Source organism: Electrophorus electricus, chromosome 12, assembly GCF_041902795.1.
Source record: "Electrophorus electricus isolate QZ-2024a chromosome 12, ASM4190279v1, whole genome shotgun sequence".
NCBI lineage: Eukaryota > Metazoa > Chordata > Actinopteri > Gymnotiformes > Gymnotidae > Electrophorus > Electrophorus electricus.
In genome coordinates, this window is record NC_137508.1 from 572501 (window position 1) to 590000 (window position 17500).

General features: G+C 44.0%; 1 protein-coding gene across 8 annotated transcripts in view; it reads left to right on the forward strand.

The window, feature by feature from the left end:
* Positions 1 to 17500, forward strand: part of inpp4b (inositol polyphosphate-4-phosphatase type II B) — a 119734-nt gene that overhangs the window by 1798 nt on the left and 100436 nt on the right. For all 8 annotated transcript variants that reach the window (XR_014126456.1, XM_081724517.1, XM_081724510.1 and 5 more), the window contains exon 2: positions 2435 to 2497. Coding sequence is in view for 7 of the 8 variants with exons in the window: in XM_081724517.1 (XP_081580643.1) it covers positions 2435 to 2497 (63 nt within the window). In the remaining variant the exon portion in view is untranslated. The remainder of the gene's footprint in view (positions 1 to 2434; positions 2498 to 17500) is intronic.

Below are 17500 nucleotides of genomic sequence, written 5' to 3' on the forward strand. Positions count from 1 at the left end.
AGTATACTTATACTGTAAATGTGCATATACACACACACACACACACACACCCACACACACACACCACCACCACCACCACCTGCATGGAGCAACTGATGAATGGGGTGCCTAGCTTGCTGCGCTGCAGAGTTTGACGTGCACCTGCACGGTTGTGAGTTTGGGGTGATGAAGTGTAGTGGTGTATACAGCACAGGAAAATGTGCGTTAGTATGAAGGGTGTGTTGGTTGTGTTAGTTGTGAAGGTTGTGTTGGTTGTGTAGGTTGTGTTAGTTGTGTTAGTTGTGAAGGTTGGGTAGGTTGTGAAGGTTGTGTTAGTTGTGAAGGTTGTGTTGGTTGTGTAGGTTGTGTAGGTTGTGAAGGTTGTGTTGGTTGTGTTAGTTGTGCTGGTTGTGTAGGTTGTGAAGGTTGTGTAGGTTTTGAAGGTTGTGTTAGTTGTGAAGGTTGTGAAGGTTGTGTTTGTTCTGAAGGTTGTGTAGGTTGTGTTAGTTGTGAAGGTTATGTAGGTTGTGTTGGTTGTGTAGGTTGTGAAGGTTGTGTAGGTTGTAAAGGTTGTGTTGGTTGTGTTGGTTGTGTTAGTTGTGCTGGTTGTGTTAGTTGTGAAGGTTGTGTTGGTTGTGAAGGTTGTGATGGTTGTGTTGGTTGTGTTGGTTGTGAAGGTTGTGAAGGTTGTGATGGTTGTGTTGGTTGTGTAGATTGTGTAGGTTGTGAAGGTTGTGTAGGTTGTGTAGGTTGTGTTGGTTGTGTTGGTTGTGTTAGTTGTGACGGTTGGGTAGGTTGTGTTGGTTGTGTTAGTTGTGAAGGTTGTGTTGGTTGTGTTGGTTGTGATGGTTGTGATGGTTGTGAAGGTTATGTAGGTTGTGTTGCGCTGTATTGTTTCTACATGTTGTGGGACAGTTGCTGTTTTAATTAGTTGGGTTCAACTTTTACATGACACATCGTGAGGTTTAGTACACAGGTCACTGTGTGATTCATTGTGTGCACTGGTAATCAAACAAGAGCACTAGTGAGGTTCACTTTATGCACTTCTGAACAAAGTGAGTGTGTTGCTACAAACCTAGCACAGATGGCCATGGGCTCGCCCTATGGGAGTTTTAATGATTATGACTGTGTGTGTGTGTGTGTGTGTGTGTGAGTGTGTGTGTGTGAGGGAGAGAGATTTATTTATTTATTATTTATTTATTTGCCTTTCTTTTCACTTCGTTATTTATTCTTATTCTTATTTATTCTTTCTTTCTTTCTTATTTCTTTTCTTTTCTTTTCACTTCTTCTCTTTATTAGTATTTCAGAGCAATCACAGCTTCTCTAACTCTTAATTTCCATCATTGCAAAGGTTGTAATGTTGTGTCATGTTCATGTTATAATACTATAATACTGAGAGAGAAATGAAACAGAGAGAGACAGAGAGAGAGAGAGAGAGAGAGTGTGTGTGTGTGTGTGTGTGTGTATAGCATGTGCACTGTTATTCTGAGAGGGAGGGTATTGTCATTAGAAGCCGTGATGACTGTCTCACTTCCTCGTTTAGCCCACATACAGATTGGTTATTCATGTATTGATAATCAAACACTATCACCAACTGATCAGCCCCAATCAGGCTTTAGGATGAAAGTCACAACCCCCTGTAGATCAGCGCTAGTGTGTGTATCTCCAGCGTATGTGTGTGTGTGTGTGTGTGTGTATCTCCAGTGTGTGTGTGTGTGTGTGTGTATCTCCAGCGTATGTGTGTGTGTGTGTGTGTATCTCCAGTGTGTGTGTGTGTGTGTGTGTGTGTGTGTGTGTGTATCTCCAGCATGTTTTGGCCCCTACTGCACTCTCACAGCTGTTCAGCCTGCAGAAACTGCTCTGTACCTGACATGGAGAATTCGGGTTAAAAAATCCTAACAGCCAAACTTCCAGCTGCATACTGACAAACTCTGTAACATGTGGACTTTTCCACACACACCCACACACTCTGTTGGAAGGTGGCGCTGGCAGGGCAGACCCCCTCAGCTGATGCCACTCTGACCCACGCCTCCGTCGGAGACATAAATGGTGCCCACTCTGCATTGTCTAAAGTGGCTCCTGCCATCAGCCAGTCAGATGGTCCGGAGTCTCTGTTGCAGTTGCGTTTGTTGCACCTGTTCCCAGGCACCAGGGGGAGCACACACTCGCCCCAGACAGCTCCGGGTCACGCCTTCACCCTCACTGGACTTCGTACTTGTTGAATATCCCATTAGAGTTTTGCATTTGTACTTGTGTCTGTAACAGATAAAGGTCAAATGCAGATGTGAGGGATCAGGGGCCGCGTTAGCCAATCACTTCCATAGGAGGTTTGCATCTGACCTTTGGGACTATTGTGGCTTGTCCTGTGTGATGGGGAATTCTATATGGAAGTACAAGTTCCCAGGAAGTTTTGCATCCGTGTTCTGAGTTTGTGTTCTCATGTTGTCTTCCTCAGGCCCAAAGACTCACACCAGTGTCATTCTGAAGCCAAGAATTCCACAGCTGGAGTTTTGCCTGGGTAAGTCATGCTGATTCCAGATCTGTCCTGATCGCGTTAGACACACGGCACACTGAATAAATGTTAAAGGTCAAACATGTCACTGGGGAATTAAAACTGATGTATGGAACCATTGCTGAAAAAGTAGAATAAAAAAGTCAGAAAGTGAAACAAAACAAGTGCTAAGGGTGTAATCAATAAGCTGCTAATTAGAGTGATTGTGTTGGCCTCAGCTCTGTGGGCTGCGCTAACACTGGGAGTTGTTCACACTGACGTGTCTGCATTTCAGTCCTCTCCTTATTTCAAGGCTGTGCCGTTTCTGAATGCATCATAGTTCAGTTCAGACTAAAGAAAGTGGGGCTGTGTTTTTATGTGATTTTTTGGGTTTGAGGTAACGGACACTTCTGGTGTCTGAAGGTTGTGCTGAGAAACTGCATGTGCCTGTGCCGCACACACCCTGTCTTTTGTGTTTACTTTCATTTCTACAGTGAGAGATTTGGGCAAAGTTGTGTTCCATATAGCTCCATGTTGCCCCATGTTTGTTTTTATGTGAGAACTCTTCCTAAAGTCTTAAAAGATGGAGCAGTTTCTTCTGTTGGTCAGACAGCATGACAGAGTCAAAGCCTGACGTGTGGAGCATCCATACTGCCATTAACTGGGTTCATATTTATATCAGTATCTTTGAATAACATCTCAAGCCGCCCCCCCACACAGACAGAGAGAGAGAGAGTCAGATACACAGTCATCGAGCCACCAGATGCAGCTGCCAGGACTGGGCAGTGCACTTGTGTATCAACAGCTCATGGGGGATGTCTGGATACTCTATGTTCTGGATAGCACATGACAGAAATCAGAGAGAGACAGAGAGAGAGAGAGAGAGAGAGAGAGAGATGGAGAGAGAGAGAGGGAGAGAGAGAGAGATGGAGAGAGATGGAGAGAGAGAGAGAGAGAAATGGAGAGAAAGAGAGAGAGAGAGAGAGAGAGAGAGAGGGAGAGAGAGAGATAGAGAGAGAGAGATGGAGAGAAAGAGAGAGAGATGGAGAGGGAGAGAGAGAGATGGAGAGAGAGAGAGGGAGAGAGAGAGGGAGAGAGAGAGATAGAGAGAGATGGAGAGAAAGAGAGAGAGATAGAGAGGGAGAGAGAGAGATGGAGAGAGAGCGAGAGAGATGGAGAGAGAGAGAGATAGAGAGAGAGAGAGAGAGGGAGAGAGAGAGAGAGAGAGAGAGAGAGAGGGAGATGGAGAGCAGAGGCATCTGTTTGGGCTCACCACTTTGTAAAGTGCACTATTAAATACCAGCCAAGGTTGGTTTCTGTGGCACATCAGACAGGGATATCTCTGTCTGACATGGACACACGGCTGGCGGTGTGTCCATGTTTATCTGTGCATGCATTCTCTCAGTCATATGGTCGCTCCTTCAGGAAGGAGGTGTGCCGTGGCACTCTGCGGTCTGCACGTCACCGTGCTCATCTAACACCTTCCCACCACTTCAGGTTCCTACGTGACTGAACGCTTCCCTCTCTGCTTAAGATCACATTGTTACCCCGTAAATATCCGTCTGTGGCCTCAGACAGCTGCCCCTGAACCCCCCAGTGCTTGACGTGAACAGAAATGTGAATGTCATTGTGGTAATAAACTGACGTTATTACACATGTATTCACACATCCATAGACAGTAAAGGTGTGTGTGTTTTTAAGGCATGTATGTTGAGATTTGCCATAGCATGCTGTGATCTGTAAGGCATCAGTTTAGTCTATTTCCAGTTCGATTATGACTGAGGTTCTTTCTTCTCACTCAAACTTGAGCAGTATGATTGGCACGAATAGCAAATAATTTTTTTTTTGGTTTCTTTCTTAATGGTAATGATAGTAAAATGTTCAATCTGTTAGAATAAAACAGCAAAGATTGCAAAATACTTTATAAACAAGACAAGTTCTGGTTCAATAAACTCACAGAGAGCAATGAGACTATACATCAATCAAAACTGATATCCAAAGTCCTGACTGACACCAGGGATGCGGTCAGTGCAGTGCAGAACATAAAGGATTTGGGGGTTTTCTTTCTTCAGACCAGTGGGCTCTTTCACCCAGAACTGTAGGACTGGTAAAATGAAACACATCCAAGACTCGGAGAGATGTCAGCGATGATGACGCAGTGGAGAGGCCTCGTCATGACAACCAAACCATGCGTGTCGTATAAAAGAACAAACCCGCCACTGTTGTCTTTCTCACTAATTAACTCTGTAAGATTGTGATCCTGCTGCAGAAAGGCCAAGATTCTCAGATCCCTGGTGAGCACGTCAGATTGGCTTTGGCTGTGGGGTCTTAAAGATGCACTTTAGCATGTGTTTGATGTTTACATGTGAAGTTACGCCCCACCGCACTAGAATGTCACATCTGGCATTAACGCCGGCATCTCAACATACACTCATCCTCCACGAACACTCAACACACACTCATCCTCCACGAACACTCAACATGCACTCATCCTCCACGAGCACTCAACACACACTCATCCTCCACGAACACTCAACACACACTCATCCTCCACGAACACTCAACATGCACTCATCCTCCACGAGCACTCAACACACACTCATCCTCCACGAACACTCAACACACACTCATCCTCCACGAACACTCAACATACACTCATCCTCCACGAACACTCAACACACACTCATCCTCTATGAGCACTCAACACACACTCATCCTCTATGAGCACTCAACACACACTCATCCTCCACGAACACTCAACACACACTCATCCTCCATGAACACTCAACACACACTCATCCTCTATGAGCACTCAACACACACTCATCCTCCACGAACACTCAACACACACTCATCCTCTATGAGCACTCAACACACACTCATCCTCCACAAACACTCAACACACACTTGTCCTCCACAAGCATCAACACACACTTGTCCTCCACGAACACTCAACACACACTCATCCTCCAGAGCACTCAACACACACTCATACTCCATGAACACTCAACATACACTCGTCCTCCACGGCTCATCAGTTCTGTGTGTCCGTGTTTCTCCATCAGATGTGCAGATGTGGAGATGTTCCTCCAGATGTTGGATAAAGTTTCAAGTTTCAAGTTTGGTTTATTTGTCACGTACATAGTCATACACAGTATAACTCGTAGTGAAATGGTGGAGAGTGCTCTGTCCAAACTGAGGAAGAGAAACAGGGGTGCATAGAGAAAAAAATATATATATACAGATAAATATATATATATTTATATTCGCAGTGAAATGGTTTCACTGAAATGGTTAAAAGGGCCCTGCCTGTCAGCAGAGGCATGTACAAACTCCCACAAACATACATAGGCAAAGACACTACGTTACAATAATGCTTGGCTCGCTAAAAGTACCTGGACAGGTCTGGTGACCTGTAGTGAAGGGTTACTACAATGTTGCTCTGCTGTGATTGGTGTGTTGAAGCCTCATCAGTGAGGATCCTGGATTTGAGTCTTGCAGTAATCTACGGTTGTGAATTACAGCATATTTCCTGAGAGGTACAGGCTGTCTGTTTGCAAACTCGCCAGTAACTCTCAGGTGTGCGTGCTAATATTTTTGGATGTTTTCAGATTAATTTGTGAAGCGTGTAAGGATAAGCGGAAACCATTTACCATGTTTACATGCACACATCTGCCCTGACCCGGACTACAGCAGTGTTTATTAAAACAGCCCGTTCTGTTTATGGTGTGTAAGACTGCAGAAATAAAACAGAATTTTGCTGTATATACTGCAGAAGAGCACTGTTAGCATGTGTCTCACATGGGCTGACATCTGTCATGGTTCCACCTTTTTAAAGGGTTGGGAGTTTGCTTTTGTTGCCTAATCTTGTCGCTGCTGTCGGGTGCTCATGTCTTTACTTTGTTACTGACACCTTCAGACCAGTAAAACCGTCTGCTTGGGCCAAGCTTTTGGCCTGGGTGAAAACGGTTCGGTTGTGGAATATAATTACTTTCAGTCAGCAACACACCATGCTTCTTAGCATGTCACCTTTTTCTATATTCTAATCGTAGCCGAGGTGGTCTTGCACCAGCTCTTTCAGGTCAGTTAATACTCTTCTTACCAAGGCGCGTACGTGGCAGGATCAAAGCGAATATGCACAAATTCATAAATTGTATTAATTATTTTCTTATACTGAACACTTTTTCATACCAGGCAAAGGTTACTGAGACCTGCTTCACAGTCTGAAATAAGCCCAGAATTCTAAACAAAGAATTAACCAAACAAAGAAAGGAAATAATTCACAGCCAAAAAAGTTGTGAGATGTAGGCAGATGACTAGCTTGACCTTATGACCTTGTGACATCTCAGTCCATGTCAGATTTAAAACATTTTTGCATAGGGAGGAAGGATGAGGATGGAAAATTAGTGATAGGTAAATATTTAATCTAAAAATGATCTTCTGTTGTGGCAGTGGTCAGTCTGTAGGAGTCAGGTCCGGGGTCGGGTCTAGGGTCGGGTCTGGGCTCGGGTCTGGGGTCGGGTCTACGGTCAGATCTGGGGTCAGGTCTACGGTCCAGGGCACCGCTGTCTCCTACAGCCTTCCCCACCACAAGCTTGGCACCAGGCGTGATGGCTTATATTAACATTATACTTGTTGCTAAGTAACTGAAAAGAAGGAATTTCTTTTAGCTAAACCTTCTCTCTGTCTTTCATGTAAATCACAGTCAGTCTGGCTCATAATCAATTAACTGTGGGGGCGATACCAACTGCACATGCACTCACTCATACACACATGTGCGTGCACACACACACACACACACACACACACACACACACACACACACACACACACACACACAATCTCACACACATATTGCACACCACTGGATTGACAGATAGTTAATAGTGTTGTCACTGTTTCATTTTGTTTATTCTTCGGTAATGAAGTGCTTTGTTATAAACTAATCTTCAGAGCTCTGGAGGGCACAGACTGGTTCCTGCTTAAAGAAAAACACTGTTGTGTGCTTTTCTCATTATGATACTCACAGAGACGTGTGATTTTCACCTGCTTCGTTTCATTGCCATCGCTTCAATAGTAACCACATACTCAAAGGGTTCAAATAATTATTTAAGAAAAAAATGCAGAGCATTTGTCATGTTTTGTTGCCAACAGCAAAACCTCATCTGTCACTGTACTTTAGTCTGAATGGCGACTATAATCAACATTGTGATAATTTATAGCAGGAGGGCTCTAGAATATATATGAGACTGTGTAAAGGGCTCTAGAATATAGATTATACTATGAAAGGGCTCTAGAATATAGATTACACAATGTAAAGGGATATAGAATATGGATTATACAGTGTAAATGGGTATTGCATATAGATTATACTGTGTAAAGGGCTCTAGAATATAGATTATACTATGAAAGGGCTCTAGAATATAGATTACACAATGTAAAGGGATATAGAATATGGATTATACAGTGTAAAGGGGTATAGCATATAGATTATACTGTGTAAAGTGCTCTAGAATATAGATTACACTATGAAAGGGCTCTAGAATATAGATTACACTATGAAAGGGCTCTAGAATATAGAATATACTATGGAAGGGCTCTAGAATATAGATTACACAATGTAAAGGGATATAGAATATGGATTATACAGTGTAAAGGGGTATAGCATATAGATTATTCTGTGTAAATGGGTATTGCATATAGATTATACTGTGTAAAGGGCTCTAGAATATAGATTACACTATGAAAGGGCTCTAGAATATAGATTACACTATGAAAGGGCTCTAGAATATAGATTATACTATGGAAGGGCTCTAGAATATAGATTACACAATATAAAGGGATATAGAATATATATTATACTGTGTAAAGGGGTATAGAATATAGATTTTATTATTTAAAAGAGTATATAATATAGATTATACTGTGTAAAGGGCTATAAAATATATCTTAAACTATGTAAAGGGCTATAGAATATAAATTACACCATGTAAAGGGGTATATAATATAGATTATACTATGTAAAGGCCTATAGAATATATATTATACTGTGCAAAGAGCTCTAGAATATAGATTATACTATGAAAGGGCTACAGAATATAGATTACACCACCATGTAAAGAGGTATAGAATATATATTATACTATGTAAATGGGCTATAGAATATAGATTATACTATGTAAAGGGGTATAGAATATAGACGATACCATGTAAAGCGATATAGAATATAGATTATACCGTGTAAAGGGGTATAGAATATAAATTATACCGTGTAAAGGGCTATAGAATGTAGATTATACTGTGTAAAGGGGTATAGAATATAGATTATACAGTGTAAAGGGGTATAGAATAAAGATTATACAGTGTAAAGGGGTATATCATATAGATTATACTGTGTAAATGGGTATTGCATATAGATTATACTGTGTAAAGGGGTATAGAATATAAATTATAAATTTTAAATGGGTATAGAGTATAGATTATACATTGTAAAGGGGTATAGAATATAGGTTATACAGTGTAAAGATGCACTATAGTCTAGACCTCACCCAACATAAACCTCTCAGGCACGAACACATAAATTATGTTGAAAATAAAAGATTAAACCATATAAACCATAAGGCGTTCTGTGTGGTCATAGTGAAATATGTATGGTCATAGTGCATTATGTCATAGTGAATTATATGTGGTTATAGTGCAATATGTGCGGTTATAGTGCATTATGTCATAGTGAATTATGTGTGGTCATAGTGAATTATGGTCCTAGTGCATTGTCATAGTGCATCATAGTGCACTAATGGTTTGTCTGTATATTATACCATGATTAAAGTGCAGTGGTTAAAGAATGAAACCATAAGTGTTAATTAAATATGATTTCAGTGTTGCAGAAATGAATCCCTAACTCTGCTCTTGAAATGTGTAGAAACATTTGAAAACTATTTTCAACATAATTTGTGCGTTTGTGCCTGAGGGGTTTATGTTCTGCAAGGTATTTCAGTAGATCCATATTTTTGATTAGATATTTACTCTTGAGTGTGACAGTGAAAGGCATAACTTTGGCATTTGCCTGAAGGAACTCCTAAACCTTTCAAATGCTCAGATGAAAGCTCTAAAGTCCCCAGACTGCCAGTTAAACTATTTCGCTTTAGATATTTGTAGTTGACAGGTTCCCCTCTGGATAAACAGGGTCCACACAGTGGATACACAGCTTTCTGAGAGCTCTCTGCATGTTGGCTTACATGCTTATTTGCTTTCAGGATTAACCTCTCTGGAGGGACACAGAACAGACCCCTGGGACCTCATCCAGCCTCTAAACTGCCCTTCTACTCTGTATTCATGAGGGCAGCACCATCGGATGGACTCTTGGAGTTCTTTAATGACGTCTTGATCTGCTGAGATTTCACTGTGGAATTGAATGTCATTGCAGTACAAATTTTACCCAAGCTCACTGCAGACCTTTTATTATCTAGTGATTCTTCCAGCAAGTGCAAACTAAATATATGCTGGAAATATGCAGCAATAGCAGCAGGTGATGGAATCATATCTAAATAATCCAACACACAGATGTGCTGTTTTTACAATATGCCATTGTGCTTAGCACAGCTGTTTAATAAATATGAGATAAGTAATATGATTGGCTGAGCACATACTAATGAATCACCATGTCTTCCTGTTTGTAGGTTCCTTCCCCTCAGTGTTTGTGCTGATAAACAGGGCTGTTTAAAGGCCAGTGATCTGAAAAGCCCTCTGGAAACAGCTTAGTGCTGCCGCAGATCCAGATGACACCGGCTGATCTGAAATCAGCACTGCACACTACACACTTTGTCCATGTTTGGAGCGGCTGGCAGTGCTGCCGTATGTTGCCTGCAGAGGGCGACTCTTACAGCAGCCTGCTACAATAAAGAATGACAGAAAACACCCTGCTTAGCCATGTTGCTTTGCCAATCAGCTCTTCTGGGAGGTGATTTCTGATCTTATGCTTCTGTTTGAACTGTTTACAGCATGTACGGTAATGTTCTTGACGCAGTGGCTCTATCTGGTTCACCAGCAGTCCGTGAAAACACAGCCTAATGTGTACAGTTGTACAGTTATAGCCAGAAATACTGACACTCCTGCTGTTCAAAAACTGTTGCAATTACAAAAAAAGCTTCAGTATTTACCTTTTTGTTTCTTTTGTTTGCACTGGAACAACAAAGAACGAAGGAAAACAAAGTAAGTCTGATATCATTCCTCACAGAACTCCAGAAATGGACTGGACAAAACTACTAGCACCCTTAACTTAATATTTGGTAGCCTGACCTTTGCAAACAATAGTTGAAAAGAGTCACTTCCTGTATCCAGGAATGAGTTTCTTATGCCTCTCTACGGGACTTTTGGACAACTCTTTTCTTTCTATCTTTTCTTCCTATCGCTCCAGGTACGGTAGATGTTCTCCTAGTTGCGTTCTGGGTCTCTGTGCTGCTGAAAGACCTGAGACCTCAGACCCGATTTCCTGTTGGCACACACACAGTCAGAACATCTGTAGCCAGAAGCAGCAAGGCAACCCCAAAACATCTGTGAACCTCTACCATGTGCAACTGTAGGAACCATGTCTTTGTTTTGTTTTCTGTAAATGGTACAAGGTAGTGCATTGATCCACAGATCTTCTAACAGAAGCATTGTGGTTTCCACAGTCTGGATTATGCAAGTCTCCGTGTCAGCATTGGGCTTGTTCTGGGGCTGACATTGAGACCTTGTGTCTGCAGAGTATGACCTGGCACAGTTGACCCCTGTGTCTGCAGGTCAGCTTGAATTTGTTTGGAAGTCAGTTGAGGTTCTTTAGTTGAACAATCTGTTATTGTAATCTTCCATTATTTTTTCTCTTCTGTCCATGTCCAGGGAGGTTGGCTACAGTATCATGGCCTGTAAATGTCTTAGTGAGGTTACGCACAGTGGACACAGGAACATTTGGAGATATCTGGAGATATCTGGAGATGTCTGGAGATGGACGTGTACCCTTGAGATCATTTACACTTTCACAAACTCAGACAGTTCTTTGCTCTTCTGCCTTCCCTCCATACTCTCTTTGGTGTACACAGACACAAGGCTGAGTCAGCATTTCTCTATTTAAACTCATCTCTAGTGTGATTTTTGTATTTCCAGCACTGGTGGGTTTAAATACACATTAAAGCAACATTACATGATTGAAATAGACAATTCTGAAAAGACACCAATAATTTTGTACACTCCATTTCTGGAGCCCTGTGAGGAATGATATCAGATTTGACCTTTTCCTCAACTTTCTTCTAATGCAAACAAAATAAACAATCATGTGAATGACAAAGCCTTGGTCAATGGAACAAAGTTCTGGGAGAGCACTCTGTTTAGCAGGTTTTTAACGTTGCTGAGTCCGTGACACAGTGGTTCGACATCCTCTGTTCGTACTGCACAGTAAATTGTGATAAATTTGTGGATTGCAAATCTGTAGGTTGTAGCTGCTTTGCCACTGAGTTGGTGGAGTTCAGCCGAAAATGACAGTAATTAGCTGCGACCGCTCGCTAACCTCTGAATTCTGCCATATCACCCATCATGCAAAGCGAAGGTTTATCAAACTGATCGTTAAGTGTGATACAGGACAACATCTGCTGCGTCAGCCTGGATGACTGTACGTGAGACACCGAGACTTGTCCTCTTCTGCCTGAGACACAGACACAGACATCCTCAAAGGAGGATGGACACACAAAAATGGAAAATATTGGTCTATTTCTGTAACATGATAGTGACACAGGTGTGGCATGAAATTGTATGCAAATAATGTTGTCAAATTAATTGAAGTGCTAATATGATTAATGCAGTGAAGATCCAGGGGCATATTAGTCTCCCATGGCAACCTCATGGCCCCTCGTACATTATTTAATGGGATTTCAATTAATTTTGAGACTACAGAATCTCCTTGTTGAAGACTAAACATAGAACAAAATGATCTTTTAGGTGAACTGTGCCACGTATCCCAGTCATAAAACATAAGTAGTCCAGCGTAATTACAGCCCCAGGGGTCGGTAAACATTACTGTTCTGAGTGTGAGATTGTTATGGTAATTGTGATTCGCATTCACCATGATTGTATATAATTGTATTGGCACGGCAGTCTTTCAGGCGATGAGATGGCAAGTCACAGCGTCTTGGATGAAAATATGTCTTCTGGGTAGCAGCATTCAGTAGCGTATAAATAACAGCGCGTGATGTGCAGCCTGACCCAAGCACTGGCAGTATGGCACCACTTACGTCTGCTTCAGGAGAGAAGCTTTCAAGGTTAGACAGCAGTTTGCCATCGTAGCGGTCAGCACATTGGCAGCAGAGACGCAAAGTGGACGTGCTGAAATTAGACGGCACACTGACAGCTTTTGTGCCTCGTGTCAAAGAGAAAATTGTGGAACTATTTTCTCTCAAATGTTTTAGAGAGAAGGTTAAAGGTCTGCTGCTTTGCTTTGATATTATGGTTTGTGTGTGTGTGGGCGGGGGGGAGTCTTGTCACTTCTGTGGTTGGACAGTAGTCAGAGTATCTGCTGAAACAGTGTAAGGATGCAGGAGGAGAAGACCGTCCCTCCATGGCCGTACACACTTTGGTGTTCCTCTGGATCTCTGATCAAGGTTTGCTCACACTGTGCTGGTTGTGGAGAGCAAACTGGTTTCTCCCCTCTGTCACCGTTCAGCGGCCTGTTCCTGTCCTGAGCATTGGAACCACTTTCTGTACTGCCGCGTTTTTCTCATGCTGGACGGTGATGGTTGGGGAAGATGGGTGATGGCGGGTGGTGGTGGGTGGTGTTGGGTGGTGTTGGGTGATGGTGGGGGTTGGTGGGGGTTGGTGAGTGGTGGTGGTGGTGGGGGTTGGTTTTGGGTGATGGTGGGGGTTGGTGAGTGGTGGTGGTGGGGGTTGGTGGGGGTTGGTGTTGGGTGATGGTGGGGGTTGGCGGGTGGTGGTGATGGGGGTTGGTGTTGGGTGATGGTGGTGGGTGGTGGTGGTGGGGGTTGGTGAGTGGTGAGTGGTGATGGGGGTTGGTGGGGGGTTGTTGAGTGGTGAGTGGTGGTGATGGGGGTTGGTGGGGGTTGGCGGGTGGTGGTGGTGGGTGGTGGTGGGGGTTGGTGTTGGGTGATGGTGATGGGGGTTGGTGGGGGTTGGTGGGTGGTGGTGATGGGGGTTGGTGGGGGTTGGTGAGTGGTGGTGATGGGGGTTGGTGGGGGTTGTTGAGTGGTGAGTGGTCGTGGGTGGTGGTGGGGGTTGGTGAGTGGTGAGTGGTCGTGGGTGGTGGTGGGTGGTGGTGGGGGTTGCACACCTCATTCTTAAACGAAGGTCTTTCAGGTGTCTGGTGTATGTCCCTGTTAGAGACCACTCAAGAGCATGAGGGAACACTTACTGTTTGTCTCACACAAACACACACACACACACACACAGACACACACGTGATGTCTCCTCTGATGCCAGTGCTGTGGTAACTCCATGCATGCCATCTAGATGAAACGGGACGCCCCAGAGACGTTCCAAAGCTGACAGCGCCTGCATGAGGGATTTCATTTGCTTGCACAGAGTGGGAGCCACAGGGAAATGTCTCCCTAATGTAGTGTCACGGGGCTGAGTGGAGCTGTGTTCACAGACACAATCAGCGCCACCTCCTGACCCGCAGACGACCCTAGAGTGCCTCAAAGCCCTTTGGCTCACGGGGATCACATATAAGGAGACGAGATGTCCGCATGTCTCATCAAATATGTCTTAAAACGTTTTACAGCTGTCTGTAAAATTCTGCCCATGCTCGGTCCTGGAGTATCTGTGTAGGGCTGCCGGTGTGGTCTTCTCTTCAATTATGTCATCTCCAGTTCTAAACCTTCAGTTCACAGAGTGTCCGTCTGCTGCACAGGTCTCTGCCAGCGCCTGGCAACTAACACGCTGGGAGTGTGAAGATTAACACCTGCTTCCCCAGATCCACGCAGTCCGTCACCGCACGTTTTTTTTGAGCTCCACTCTGGGAGAGCAGCACTATCTCCCGTTGAGCTCGAACGTCTTAATTCCGTATACATGATATACTTCGGACAGGGCAGGACTGCTCTTTCAACCCAAAACAAATCCAACTGTACTCTCTTAACCACAGATGACTGGATTAAAAATCCCAATCTCTCAGTAACTGGATTAAACTGCAGTCCAATTTATAGGACAAAGAAAAATGTTCATCTCCTTTCTACTCAGCGAGCTTCGATGTGTACAGCAGGTGCAATCATGTGATGTCCAGAGCCCAGTTCCAGGTGTTCCAGGCAGCAGCCTGACTGGCCTTGGATACAACTCCACGGCTGCAGTTCTTTTAACTCCGTAATTAAATGGTGTCTCTGTCACTCGTTGTTCTGGGTCCCTGCGCTTTCCCACATCACTTCTCTGGGTGCAGGTCTTTCTCTGCAGTTTGCTGCCCTGCTGTGGTGCTCTTTGGCAGGCCGGCAAGCAGAGTGAATGTCGTTTAATTTAGCACTTAGCCTGGTGTTCCTCTGAACCTCCTTCTCCATTTCAGCCCTGATGGCTAACGGTCTATGCTAAAGGCTTCATTTCTGCACAAATGATTCTGAAATTTCAGTTGAAAACATTGCCATGATTTAAGAAATAATGCAGCCTGACATCAGTGTGAATTACAACAGTCTTTGAGCAGTGTGGGAATCTCATCTGGCTCTTACACCAGACACTGGACTAAGGAGAACCGTGTTTCCATCCCTGATTCAGACACATTATGCAGTTTGTAGGTAATGAATTGAAGACAGTAAAACAGCGTTTTGCAGGCCAGGAAAAACGTTCATTTAAACTTAATGCTCAAAACCAGTAAATCTGGATAAATCCCCCGTGCTGGCCTGATGCACCTGAGCTGCAGGCTGTGCAGTCTGTTGACTAGAGGAGTCGATTTATGATGTGCATTCAACTTACGAGATGTGTGCTTGCAGCCCACACACACACACACACACACACACACCTGTATTTACACAGAGCAGAATCTCACTTTACATTATACCCTTCTTTGAGATGATGAAAAGGAAACCAATCTTTTTGATTTCTGTCGTTGTGGCACTCATCATCTCTCCCCGTGTCAAACAGGTTGGACAACGGCTTCATCAGACACAAGTCTGGACAAAGGGAGGGGTAATGATGTTAAAATGCTGTTTGTCCACTACAGTTCAGCATTTAACACCATCATCCCCTCCCTACTCACTACTAAGTTGGGGGATCTAGGACTGCATACATCCCTGTGCGACTGGATCGCCAACTTCTAACAGACAGACCACAATCAGTACAGGTGGGCAACTGCGCCTCATCCACCCTCACCCTCAGCACTGGAGCTCCTCAGGGTTGTGTCCTAAGCCCCCTGCTCTACTCACTGCACACCTACGACTGCACAGCCACTTCCAGCTCCACCATCATTGTCAAGTTTGCTGACGATACCATCATCATGGGCCTGATCTCGGACAACGATGAGAGGGCCTACCTGGAGGAGATTAAACACCTGGAAAGCTGGTGCCAGGAAAATAATCTCCTCCTAAACATCAGCAAGACAAAGGAGCTGATCGTGGATTGCAGCAAGAAGCAGGAGCGGCACTCCCAACCTGTGAGGATCAGTGGAACCACGGTGGAGAGAGTAGATAGTTTCAGGTACCTTGGTGTTCACATCTCGCAGGACCTGTCCTGGTCCCACCACACCAACTCCCTGGCAAAGAAGGCTCGTCAGCGTCTTTACCAGCTCAGACGCCTAAGAGACTTCAGACTGCCCTCCAAGGTATTGCGGAACTTCTACACCTGCACTATCGAGAGCATCCTCACAGGGAACATCACAGTCTGGTTTGGGAACAGCACCATGCAGGACAGACAAGCACTCCAAAGGGAGGTGCGTTCAGCAGAGCGCATCACTCACACGGAACTTCCTGACCTGCAGACCATCTACTACAAGTGGTGCCAGACCAAGGCCAGGAGGCTTGTGAAGGACCCCACCCATCCCAACAATAGGCTCTTCTCTCTGTTGAGGTCAGGGAAGCGCTTTCACTCCCTGAGAACCAAGACAGAGAGACTGAAGAGGAGCTTCTTCCCACAGGCCATTCGGGCCCTGAATCAGGGAAACTGATAAACTGTGGGGACCACCACCACCATGTGACTGTGAATATGTCAATTGTAAGCTGGAACTGCACATTGTGTACATATATACATATCCATATATACATTGTACATTGTGTATATAAACATATTATACATATATTGTACATACTTTGTTATATATATTTTTTGTATATATATAGATATATATTTCCTTATGCACCCCTGTTTTCTCCTCAGTTTGGACAGAGCACTCTCAACCATTTCACTGCGAGTTATACTGTGTATGACTATGTATGTGACAAATAAACCAAACTTGAAACTTGAAGTGAAGGGAAACATTACGCTCACCCCATGTCCGCTTTACACACTCAGGCTTTTTGTTTGTTCGTTTAGAGACCGAGGTAGCAAATTGTAGATTAGAGGTTACCCAAAAGTCCATGGGTCTCCCGCTGTGTGCTGGTGACGTGTGCTGGTCTCCAGTAATCTCTTTCCTTTTCATTCCACTGTAAACGTGCGCTTAGCCGCCACCTTACAGACAGTCTTAAATTAGATTTAGCAGAATGTGATTTTGAGCCCTTTCAAGGTTACAGTTTGCGTTGGTGCTGAAGATTTAATTCCTTCTAGAACAATCATGGCCTGAAGTGTCTGGAGCTGTTAAAAATGGCAGACTCAGCAGGCTGAATGTTGTACATGATGCATAACGTCATTCAGCTCTCGATCATCTGAGCTCACAGAGGACAAGGACCGACACAGAGTCTGGTCACATCCCAGGAAAAGGCAAGAGGGTTTAGTGCAGAACTGCACAAGGACCGACACAGAGTCTGGTCACATCCCAGGAAAAGGCAAGAGGGTTTAGTGCAGAACTGCACACAGGAGCTCGGTGAAGCTCAGAGTGAGGATTTTTGCTCAAAGATTTAAATCTCTAGAACTGCAGACATA